The sequence below is a fragment of the Corythoichthys intestinalis genome, chromosome 11, assembly GCF_030265065.1.
Source record: "Corythoichthys intestinalis isolate RoL2023-P3 chromosome 11, ASM3026506v1, whole genome shotgun sequence".
Taxonomy (NCBI): Eukaryota; Metazoa; Chordata; class Actinopteri; order Syngnathiformes; family Syngnathidae; genus Corythoichthys; species Corythoichthys intestinalis.
The window spans coordinates 8,047,784-8,060,873 of record NC_080405.1 but is presented as its reverse complement, the minus strand read 5'-3'; the positions used below and the strand labels follow the sequence as shown (position 1 = coordinate 8,060,873).

Below are 13,090 nucleotides of genomic sequence, written 5' to 3'. Positions count from 1 at the left end.
CGAGAGGTTTATAGTTTTTAAAATATAAGCGCTGATACCGTCAACGAGGGAGTTTTTTATATCCAGCGATGAAGTTTGAGGCAGTAATGTGGCGTCGGAGCTACCCGTGTTGTGGTTTGTTTACATCCGTGGTACACTCAAAATGGCGCATGGGGGCGTGTCCGCTAGTTCGGGCACGTGACTGACAAAGACCGATATGTACGTGTAGATATCATTTGAGCAGAGGAGATGTTAGGCAATGTATCTGAATTCAAGGAGTAAAACTGTTAAAACTAATCAAAGCAGTTCCTTATAAAACAGTCAAATTCTGCCAAAAATAGCCCAAATTTGATCATCTCGTCTTGTGCATTTTTCTCCCACCCCGAGTCTTATAAAAGAGTTAGAATATTATCTGAAGAAGGAAGGGAGAGAGAGAAAAAACATCGCCAGTGGGAGGCAGCAATACGCCAAACATGCGTCGAGTATGTTGGAAATGCAGAGAAGAAGAAGAACAGCCCCCCCCCCACCTCCCCTTTCCACGTTCCTCTCTGCAATCAAGTCAAGGCTGCATTACAGCACTTGCTAAAGTCACGCCTGTCCACAAGCCACATCACGCAACGCAGAGATGTTCGCCTGCAGATCGGTCTGGCAAAAGTGCGGAACTCTAGCGAGGAGAACAGCGTTCAAGTTGCCCCGAGATGGTGAGCTTATTTAAACAACAAAGTGGCTTGTAAACTGTTATAGCATAGTTTGACATTTTGATGCATGGATCGTGTCACTGTGGAAATAGTACACGTTGTTCCAGAGTAATTCTCATCCACTGCACTGATGACAACCCCCACATTGAAACGCCAAGGTCGTTTTTTTAAACTGTCAGATGTGATGTGTTGTGTATCATGACATCAGCTATAATTCGGGTTGGTCTGTACGTGACCTTCACACCAGCAGTATAGAAAGCCTAGCTACCGAGTGTCACGTGGTATGTGAGCGTGACCGCTGGCCAATGTATATAATGCTCCTGAAGCTCCAAGGTTATTGACAGTGGTGGATGAAGTACTCACTTTTTTTTTTCTTTACTTAAGTAAAAGCACAGATAGAGGTGCATTTTAAAAAAAACATATGCATACATACATGCAGGGATCTGAGTCATCATTCAAAGAAAGAACCAGAAAATCCAGACTGCTCAGGTTTATTTAAAACTGCATGATGGAGAGAAAGAAAAAAAATACAATAAAAATTGACTGCAGTGTAAACAGAAGCTTAACAAGATAATAAAACTTAGCTTAATGGTGGATTGCAAGCAACTATCAGGTGCATAGCGCCACCTACTGAGACCACCTACTTCTACACTAAGTGTGTGGTGGTTTTTATTGGTCAATATCTTGTTCACCTGCCTAATATTGCTTGTACTCGTGTTGTTGCCTGTGGTGCTCGAGTACGATATAGTTACGGGGCTTATTGATTGAAGGCAAGAAAATGAAACTATCAATTCACAATGAGATAAACAAAATTAACATGTAACGCAGGCGACAATTTGAAAAGTAGTGGCGTAAAAAGTTCAGATACGTGCTGTAAAATGTAATAAAAGTTAAAGTAAAAAGTACCACTTCATATTACTTGAGTAAAGTACGGATACAAAAATTTAAATATAGATTAAAAATAGAATAATATAGAAAAAAAATAGAAAATGTAGCTTAATGGCGAAAATACTCAATGAGTAACCTTGTAACTGCTCACAATGGTTTTTTTTTTTTTTTTAACAATGGTATTTTTTTTTCCCAGCACGAAGTAATCTATATGAACTGTTATTAATATAGTTCAAAGAAGAAAAAGACCATAACCAGTGGTGGATGAAGTGCTCACTTTTGTTTCACGTTTTTTTTCACTTAAGTAAAACTACAGATACAGGTGCAAAAAATTACTTAAGTAAAACAACGAGTCTCTAAGAAAAAATACTAAATTAAAAATACAGAAGTAGTTGCTTTAAACTTCACAAGTAAAAAGTAAAAGTATTTTCTACTGATGCAAAAATGTAATATAAATATATATGTTACAATATATACAATACATACAGTGCTTTGCAAAAGTATTCGGCCCCCTTGAACCTTGCAACCTTTCGCCACATTTCAGGCTTCAAACATAAAGATTTAAAATTTAAATTTTTTGTCAAGAATCAACAACAAGTGGGACACAATCGTGAAGTGGAACAAAATTTATGTGATAATTTAAACTTTTTTAACAAATAAAAAAACTGAAAAGTGGGGCGTGCAATATTATTCGGCCCCCTTGCGTTAATACTTTGTAGCGCCACCTTTTGCTCCAATTACAGCTGCAAGTCGCTTGGGGTATGTTTCTATCAGTTTTGCACATCGAGAGACTGACATTCTTGCCCATTCTTCCTTGCAAAACAGCTCGAGCTCAGTGAGGTTGGATGGAGAGTGTTTGTGAACAGCAGTCTTCAGCTCTTTCCACAGATTCTCGATTGGATTCAGGTCTGGACTTTGACTTGGCCATTCTAACACCTGGATACGTTTATTTTTGAACCATTCCATTGTAGATTTGGCTTTATTTTTTGGATCATTGTCCTGTTGGAAGATAAATCTCCGTCCCAGTCTCAGGTCTTGTGCAGATACCAACAGGTTTTCTTCCAGAATGTTCCTGTATTTGGCTGCATCCATCTTCCCGTCAATTTTAACCATCTTCCCTGTCCCTGCTGAAGAAAAGCAGGCCCAACCCATGATGCTGCCACCACCATGTTTGACAGTGGGGATGGTGTGTTCAGGGTGATGAGCTGTGTTGCTTTTACGCCAAACATATCATTTTGCATTGTGGCCAAAAAGTTCAATTTTGGTTTCATCTGACCAGAGCACCTTCTTCCACATGTTTGGTGTGTCTCCCAGGTGGCTTGTGGCAAACTTTAAACGAGACTTTTTATGGATATCTTTGAGAAATGGCTCTCTTCTTGCCACTCTTCCATAAAGGCCAGATTTGTGCAGTGTACGACTGATTGTTGTCCTATGGACAGACTCTCCCACCTCAGCTGTAGATCTCTGCAGTTCATCCAGAGTGATCATGGGCCTCTTGGCTGCATCTCTGATCAGTTTTATCCTTGTCTGAGAAGAAAGTTTGGAAGGACGGCCGGGTCTTGGTAGATTTGCAGTGGTCTGATGCTCCTTCCATTTCAATATGATGGCTTGCACAGTGCTCCTTGAGATGTTTAAAGCTTGGGAAATCTTTTTGTATCCAAATCCGGCTTTAAACGTCTCCACAACAGTATCTCGGACCTGCCTGGTGTGTTCCTTGGTTTTCATAATGCTCTCTGCACTTTAAACAGAACCCTGAGACTATCACAGAGCAGGTGCATTTATACGGAGACTTGATTACACACATGGGTTTCTATTTATCATCATCGGTCATTTAGGACAACATTGGATCATTCAGAGATCCTCACTGAACGTCTGGAGTGAGTTTGCTGCACTGAAAGTAAAGGGGCCGAATAATATTGCACGCCCCACTTTTCAGTTTTTTATTTGTTAAAAAAGTTTAAATTATCCAATAAATGTTGTTCCACTTCACGATTGTGTCCCACTTGTTGTTGATTCTTGACAAAAAAATTAAATTTCATATCTTTATGTTTGAAGCCTGAAATGTGGCGAAAGGTTGCAAGATTCAAGGGGGCCGAATACTTTTGCAAGGCACTGTACATACATCCCTAAAGAGATCTGAATCAATGTTCAAAGAAAGAATCAGAAGATTAATTGACTTGGGAAAAAAACAAACAATACAATTGACTGTACTGTAAACAGAAGCTTAACAAGCTCAAAAACACCTAAACTTAGCTTAATGGCGGATTGCAAGCAACTATCAGGTGAATACCCGCACTTACTATACAAGAGTGTGGTGGTTTTTAATTGGTCAGTATCTTGTTCACCTGCCTAATCTTGCTGGTACTCGTGTTGCTGCCTTTAGTGCTCAATTATGGTATACAGTAGTTGTGTGGGGCTTATCGATGCGCCGGAGGCATGAAAACGAAACTAGCAATTCACAATGAGAAAATCTAACCAAAGTAACGTTTAACGCGGGCGACAATTTAAAAAGTAGTGGAGTAAAAAGTACAGAAACATGCTGCAAAAAGTAGTGAGGTAAAAATAAAAAGTACCACTTCATATTTGTAGTCAAGTAAAGTACTGATACACAAAAATGTAGTTAAGTACCGTAACAAAGTACTTTCACTTCTTACATTCCACCACTGGTTATTGAAACCTACTTTGAACTGATGAATTCGGAGGGATGATCTTATTCTTTTCTTTTATTCTTTTCAAGCACGAAATTTGACAACCTAAATCAAACATAACAAAAAAACAAACATAAACAAAAATAGTGACATTTCATCAAAATAGCAAATCTAAATGAGTATTCTTTAAAAGATTGTCTTACCAAAAAAGAAAAATGCATTCAAGTTATGGAGTTTCTCTTTCATGTACAGGGAGTGCGCCAGTTACGAATGAGTTCCATTCCTACCCTGGCGACATAACTGGGGTTTCATTGTTAAAAGTTGAAATTTTCGTCAAATGCTTCATATAAAAAACTAAAATATATTAAAATAAAAAATAAGCAGCTGTATTTTAAATTAGTTGTGGGTAGGGTAGCCAAAAACCTCCAAATAATATTACTCAAGCAAAAGTAAAAGCAGTCTTCCAAAAATTTACTCAAGTAAAAATATTCAGTGAAAAGAATACAGTGGTACCGCTACATACGAATTTAATTCGTTATAGGACTTGGTTAGTAGGTCGAAATGGTTATATGTCAAGCAGGATTTTCCCATAAATGGTAAATGGTAAGAATACATTATAATTTGATTAATTTGTTCCATAGCCCAAAAACCTACACTAAATCCTTAATAAATACTACCCTGCCACCTGCACTAACTTTCTTGTGACCCATTTTGATTTCTCTCACAAAATAATCCGCTGTGCATCTGTCTTACAGGAAAACATTGAAATTGCGACGTTGTGATAAATTGTCGTATTTCAAGCATGTCGAGACAAATGACGAGTCAACTTTTATGTCAAATGGCGAAACGATCATATGTTGATGCGATTGGATGTAGGGCTACCACTTTACTCAAGTAACGAGTAACTGCTTACAATGTATATATATATATATATATATTTTTTTTTTAACAATGGTATATTTCTTAGCATGTCATCCATATGAACTGTTATTATTATTATGCTGTACCATAACCTATTGCATCACCATATTAATCCACAAAATAAACAAAATTATCTAACTACGACTTGAAAAATCTACAGAAATGAAAGTCCAAAGAGCATGAGTGCCCTCTGGTGGCAAAAATATTTCTTACCATGAAATGAAAAAGATCATATCTCCGGTTTTCTGTGGTCTATCGGTGCCAAATTAAAACTGAGGTGTTTAAATCCGCGCCTTCAAGTAATGCCAAGTTAGCGCTGCCTTTTTTGAACCATTGAATGCATCATTAAATGCAGATAAAACCTTGATGGCCCACCAGGTTAATAAAATGCTGGCAGAAACTTTTTTTTTTTCCTCAAAACAAAACAAAACAAAACAAAAAAACAGGTCACACAACGTGAAGTTTAAAGGGTTTTTTGGGATAGTTGGCCCTAGCCCAATTCTTTACACTAAACTTAGACACAGGGGTATTGCGGATATTGTGATAGCTAGATACTAGATTGTAACCTTTTCTATGTATGGAAGTCATTTAAAGTTGTGAATCAACAGTTAGTTGTTAAAATTGCTCCCGATATTGCATTAGTTCCCTTCTGTCTACTTTTGACATGTGTAAGTTTTAAAACCATTTCATCATTTAAAGATAGATTTAGGTCAAGATTTTGCCGATTTAGGAGCATTTTAGATAAAAAGTTACTTAGGTTCGCTAGGAAGGTTCTCTACAACAGAGCCTTCCGGAGAAGTCTACTGCTTTAAGATGGCGGCTGTTTACCAACGCATATAGTTCTGTATTATACATGTTGCTAATGCAGCCGTGTCTGTCATTTGCATCTAGTTCTGTATATATGAGATATCTACCGAAGCATCATGTAGGCGTAGTTTGTAGGCTATCGGCTACAGTCAGATATTATTGGAGCCACCTAGCATAGTAGCATCGCGTTTGCAACGGCGTCACCCTCCCTTGCCTCCTCCCCACTTCTGCTCTGCTCTCTCGTCTCTGTGAGTCCATCTTTCTCAAGACTTTTCTCGAAACAGTCAACCAACATAGTAGCCTTTCCCGCCTCAGTAATGGTAACAGCGTTGCCAAGATGAGAAAAGTAATTAATTAGATTACTCACTATTGAAGAAAATAACGCCGTTAGTAACGCCATTATATTCTAATGCCGTTATTGACAACTCTGCTTATCAAGGACGCTAAACCTGAAATTGGTTCAAGCCCCTGCTCCCAGCGCAGCTGTTTTATCTGCTTCGCTCTCTTGGAAGTTGCGCCAATTTGACAGTCTAAACAGTCATGCCCAATGAAAGCTAAATTGCCAGTGTACAATTTGGTATTTTCTTGATTTAACTTTTCACAATGCATTTTGAAACACTTCAATTTGGTCAGCAAGTAGCCAGCTAGCTCCCTACTGTCGCTTGCAGTTGGCAGACAACTAGACGCATTCATCAAAAGAGCCAGATATGGCTCACGAGCCTTGTTCTCTACCCCTGCACTAGCGTGCAGCGACAGCCCAGTCTGAAACAGTCCTGCAGCAACGCGCAATACGACGGATCCTCTGTCGTCCTAACGTAGACCCATCCAGGAGTCTGAGCCAAGCATTTCTGTCTTATACATGAATGCATTGACTTTTCATTGTGTGCATGACTTCTCTCATTCTAAGGAGGAAGATGAGATTATAGCAGCCTTGAAAAGGGCATCACTAGGTTCGGTGAGAACGGCATGCTCGTTATGTCATAGCTCAGCCCACTATGGCCTATAAAATAGTTCCAAATTGCAAGGATGACAATGTCTTTAAAAAATGAGTTGAAACATCGATCAGCTGATGAGAATTTACTCATGCGTCAAATAAATTTCAATATTTAGCCTCTGAACAGGTACTCTTCAACCCTTTTTCATTTGTTAATGTGGTGTCTGGCAAGGTCACTTGTCTTAGTTTGTCTTGTAGCTCTTAACAAGATTGGCATTGTTTACTTGGTGACTAGTGGATTAACTGTCTTCTATCAGTGCCTTTGATAATGTAGTTTTACGTCATTGTTTTTCCATTTAAATGCGTGTCTTTTGTTTTCCAGGTTTGCAAAAGAGGCCTATGTCATCGATGCCTGGTGGGTCAGGGGAAAACATAGTCTATGCTTTGCTGTGTGGTGGAGCTTTCGTTGGTGCTATCTCATATGTGAGTTGTAGGATTTTACTTTTCTCTCTTACTCACTCTTACAATAATCTCCCAAGTCATTAAAAAAAAAAAAAAAGATTACTGTATTTACCGTATTTTCCACACTATAAGGTGCATCAGAGTATAAGGTGCACCTCCAATGAATGGCTTATTTTAAAACTGTTTTATATAGGGTGCACTGTGAGGAATAAGCGGCATGGAAAATGAATGAATGAATGAATGTACTATAAGGCGCAGTAGTAGTAGTAGTAGTGGTGGTTGGTATTGCTTTATACATCCACTAGATGGTGCTGCGCTAAAGGGAATTTCATGCCATGATGAACCAATATTGATCCATATATAAGGCACATTAGATTGATTATAAGGCGCACTGTCTGCTTGTGAGAAAATTGAAGGCTTTTAGACGTGCCTTATAGTGCGGAAAATACGGAACTCGTGTAGAGGTCGCAATTTTTTCACCGGACGTTTCGCCCAAAAATGCAGGTGCGACCTACAGTATACACCCGATATGCATGGGCGTCGCCTGATATATTTCACTGGGGCATGTGCCCCAGTATTGATCTACAGTGCCCCAGTATAAAATTCACCGGTACAGAAAATACTTTGGAGTTTTAAACTTACACAATCTGCACATGGCTCCTTAATCGGGTAATTTATGCTCGTAACTTTGGCTGTGATAGACATACAAGTTGATACTTCAGTGAAGCACCTTGGGGAGATATGCTGTGTTCATGTGTATCGGGACATCCGAGTTCCCAAGTTGGAAAATCGTTTTGATGTGTTGTAAAGTCGTAAAAAAAAAAAAAAAAAAAACATGGTTGCTACTAGAGGTGTGCGAAATTTCCGATTCTTCGATTATTCCCGATTCGGCTGTGGAATATTCGAGAACGATTCACAAACATCCAAATTCCGATAATTGAATTATGCCAAGTAAAGCGGAACTAAAACACAGTCAGCACGGTCTTCGGGACCAAGAACAGATCGAGAGTAAACATCATGCTTGTCATTACCCGGGTATGACAATGCTCAACTCACGGCTCTGGCTCAACTCATGCCGCTAGATGAAAAACAATAATACCTGACTGCTGCCGACAGCCGCTACAAACTATGTCCACTACGGTATGCTACGGTAGATATCACATGTATAAAGAACTAAATGCGGAATGACAGACTCGGCGGCGTTAGCAGCACATGTATAGAAAACTAGATGCGAAATGACAGACTTGCCGGCGTGAGTAAACAGACGCCATCTTAATGCAATAGAATTTTCTTGAAGGCTGTTGTAGCAATCCTTCCAAGCGAGCCTAATTAGTTTTTTTTCTGAAATACTCCTAAATCGGTAAAATCTTGACTTGAATCGATCTATAAATGATGAAACAGTTTCAAAACTTTCACATGTTAAATGTAGACAGAAGGGAAATTATGGAATAACAGAAGCAATTTTAACAACTTTAACGGTTGATTCACAATATTATAGTTTAAAGCTCCTGATACAGAATGGGGACTTGAGTATTTTATTTACTGTTTTGAACTGTTAACTTGATACAGAAATAGTCGTTTATTTAAGCCTGAGAAAAGTTTTTGTACACTTTTTGTAACTAATGTACGAAACATTAAAAGCAGTTAATAGCTTCTGGGGGTAGGGTTTGCATCAATAATCGATTTATAATCGAATCGTAGCCTCTGAATCCTAATCGTAATCAAATCGTTAGGTGCCCAAAGATTCCCACCTCTAGTTGCTACAAAGAAGAGTAGCCCATTTTAATGCTCCAACGATACATCACAAGTTGAGTAACTGTTTGGCACTTTATAATTTATAGATACCATGCAATAAGAGTATCATTTTTTCAATTACTACAACAACACGTGAATGCAGCATCAACATTACAGTATGTGCCAATCATACAGTTGACGGTGCAAATTACATCATCCCAGCTGCTTTACAGGTTAGTGCCAGATGAACTGCCCATCCTTGTTGTATGTTTTTACCTCTGTGTTGTTTTTTTGGTCCCCTATTCCCATGTATTGCGATTTTTAATGGTTAAACTTTACTCTTTACGTATCAGGCAGTTATTTTTTTATTTATATTTGACTCAAAAAGCATTACTCTTGCAAATGGATACTAGAAAGTTATTTGCTCGCAGCAAGGAAGAATGAGAGGGGTCAATTAGGTAACCCACCTAGGCAACATAAACCATATTTAGGTCACAACCTACAAGTTGAGAAACACTGATTAATTGCATAACACTTACCGTGGAATATTCCCATTTCTGTCCAGACAAGGTAGAGCAGCAGAGTGTAGGAAGAGGTGAAGGAGAGATGGAAGTTGATGAGCATGAGCAGAGGTGAATTGACTATCAACAAGGGATGTCTCAATGTTGATTTTGAATAGTGCAAAAAAACCAAAACTTCTCTTGCTTACAGAAGAAAGAAAAGAAAGCAATTGCTTCCCATAACCATCAACAAGTTTCGTGCACCTCTCAGTTGGAATTTTTCGCTTTCTATAACCATCAACTAGTTTTGTGCACCTCTCAGTTGGAATTTTGGACCGCTCTTCTTTTGCGATCTGTTCCAGGTCTCTCAGATTTGAAGGGTGCCTTCTTGCAACAGCAATTTTGGGATCTCTCCATAGTGTTCAATATGATTTAGAGCCGGACTCATTCATGGCCACATTAGAATTCTCCAGCGCTCCAACCATTTCTTGTTGCTATTTGAGGTATGTTTTGGGTCATTGTCCTGTTGGAACACCCATGACCTCTGACGCAGACCCAGTTTTCTGACACTACACCCTACATCCCAACTCAAAACATTTTGATAGTTTGATGAAGTCATGAGTCCTTGCACACCTAGTGCCAGAGGCCTACAAAGAAAAGAACACACTGTCAATGGTCAAACATGATTGAGGTCCAATGATGTTTTGGGGTAGTTTTGCTGCCTCTGGCACTGGGTGCCTTGACGGTATGCCAGGAGTCATGAAATCTGAAGACCATCAAAATGGCCGCAATGTAGGATGTAGTGTCAGAAAACTGGGTCTGCGTCAGATGTCATGGGCGGTCCAACAGGAAAATGACCCAAAACATACCTCAAATAGCACCTAAAAATGGTTGGAGACAAAGCGCTGGAGAATTCTGAGGTGGCCATCGATGTGTCAGGATCTAAATCCCGTTGAACATCTATGGAGAGATCTCAGAATTGCTGTTGCAAGAAGGAACCCTTCAAATCTGACAGATCTGGTACAGTTACCAAAAGAAGAGTGGTCCAAAATTCAATCTGAGAGGTGCACGAAACTTGTTGCTGGTTATAGGAAGCGATTAATTTCTATTATTTCTTCTAAAGGATGCGCAACCAAATATTGAGTTGAGGGTGCCGACAATTTTGTCCAGCCCATTTTTTGCACTCTGTACATTTTGGCTTTTCTCTCCAGCTTTTTTGTGTTTTTCCAATGCAAATCCAAATAATAAACACATTCATACTGAAAACATTTGCAATTGCGTTAATGTCTTTCTGGAAAAATTCCAGAGGTGCCAATAATTTTGTCCATGACTGTATAAGAGTGCCCTCTTTTAGCTGGTTATGGTTAATATTTACTTCATGGTCGGCCAGTCTAGAATTCTATATTTTAACATCATAAGTTGCACCTGAGTATAAGTCGCAGGCTCATCTAAAATACAGTACCTGAAATGCAACAGATCATTTACTTGGTAGGAATTACATCGATGTGGCTACAATAGACCATTCTGATGCTTCGTGGCTTTTAGCTAACTTTAAAACTAAACTGCTTAAGCTTGAAGACGTTATCATACTTCTGATAAGGTAGCATAGTTGATTGCTACCTAATTTAAGGTCAATAAAAGTTCGGGAACCCATTAAATGGGTTACTTTTAATCTTGGGTATGAAATTTGCAACCATACAGGATAATCTGTGCGACTTGTGTTTACATTGTGTATGTACAGTGGGGCAAATAAGTATTTAGTCAGCCACTAATTGTGCAAGTTCTCCCACTTGAAAATATTAGAGAGGCCTGTAATTGTCAACATGGGTAAACCTCAACCATGAGAGACAGAATGTGGAAAAAAAAAAAACGTCTGTGTTGCCCAACGACAGCCCCAAAACATCACTGCTCTAGAGGAGATCTGTATGGAGGAATGGGCCAAAATACCAGCAACAGTGTGTGAAAAGCTTGTGAAGAGTTACAGAAAACGTTTGGCCTCCGTTATTGCTAACAAAGGGTACATAACAAAGTATTGAGAATAAGGGTGTAACGGTACATGTAATAGTATTGGACCGTTTCGGTACGTGGTAGTCGGTTCAGAACGGACGCGTACCGAAAGAGTTTCTGATGTAATATAACCCTTACTTTTCGAGGCTGTGAGTCGATCGGGTAAAAGTTTCTCTGTGTAGATTATATTTACTGCGTCTTCTCTACTATAACGAGGACCAACACAGTAGGACAGTCCAGAAACGTCAACGGCGCGACAACATGGCTGCCGCGAGAACGCAGTGAATGCACACCAGTCACAGTGCGGCCGCGTGTTATAGCGGTAACACACTAGAAACGTGAACGTCGCGTCAACGATTCCGCCGCGATAACGCACCAGTGACGCTCAGCGTCAATTCCCATAGGACGCGTTTCACAAGCAGCGCGTCAGTGGAGCGGTTCAATCGGTTCACGCAAGGATTGCAAGATTGCGCGAGAATAGCGGGCATTTAAAGATAATAAAACAACAACCATTTGCCTTTCAGACCCCGCATATTGGCCAGCTTTGATTTTTTTTTTTCTGATGAACATTTTTCTAAGCTTTATTGATAGTTTTTCTCAAGTTAAAGCACCACGCAGAAATTGCGGCCGGTGGTTCTGGTGGACGGGGCCACGCCCGCGGGAGCCTGCCTCTTAACTCACGCACTTCTCACTTCGGCACTGTAAATATTTTTCACCTTGGCACTTACATGCTCATACATTTCTCCGGGGACAGTTGGGACGGGGCTTTACAGTCCCGGCCCGGCTCCCCCCTGTTTTTAATGCACCACACACCAAGGTTGTGGGATGGTTGGGACCTGTTGGGGGTGGGGGTACCTCACGGCTGCCTCCTCACCACAGGCCCCGCCATCTCTGCACCTTTTTTAAATGCACCACACATCATACTCCACAGGAGAGCTCTGGCAAAGGGCGGTGGGACGGGCGGCTGGGCAGAAGCTCCATGCTGCGGTCCCACTGCCCCAAGCCAAGCTCTCCTATTTTAATGCATACATTGCACTACCCTCCCCTCACACCCCCATCACGGTGCTGGGTGATGGCTGCCAGTCGGGAACCTGGCAGCCACAGTAATAGGGTGGTAGGTGGGTCCCACACTTTTTTATATGGCGTGGCTCCTGGGGTGTGGCCTCCCCTCTGCCTCGGCTGCCGGCCGCGGGAGTAGGTTGGGGGGTCGGGTCTCCGATCTTGCATCGCCCCGTGGCAGTTCCTGGGCGTTCTCCTGCCTCCGCCTTCCCCTCTCTCCTCTGGCTGGGCATCCGCCCTGCGCTCCGTCGCGGGTCGCTGACTGGGCGCCGGTGTATCAGCGGGGTGTCGCCTGCACCGGCGGGGGACCCTGCCTTGCCTGGGGCTTGGTGGGCCGCTGGGGGTCCCGTGGCGTGCCGTGCCGGTTGGGGGGCTGTGGCTCGTGGCCCGGGTGGGCGGGCGGGGGTGGGTGTAGGCGTGGGGTTGGTGGTGCGTCCCCTCCTGCTATCCCTG

General features: G+C 41.1%; 1 protein-coding gene across 1 annotated transcript in view; it reads left to right on the top strand.

Annotated features, from left to right (window-relative positions):
* The first annotated feature begins 334 nt into the window (after nucleotides 1-334).
* mgarpa (mitochondria localized glutamic acid rich protein a) overlaps nucleotides 335-13,090 on the top strand; it is a 52,239-nt gene continuing 39,483 nt past the window's right edge. The window contains exons 1-2 of the mRNA XM_057850226.1: nucleotides 335-680; nucleotides 7,258-7,358. Of these exons, the coding sequence (XP_057706209.1) occupies nucleotides 605-680; nucleotides 7,258-7,358 (177 nt within the window). The 5' untranslated portion in view covers nucleotides 335-604. The remainder of the gene's footprint in view (nucleotides 681-7,257; nucleotides 7,359-13,090) is intronic.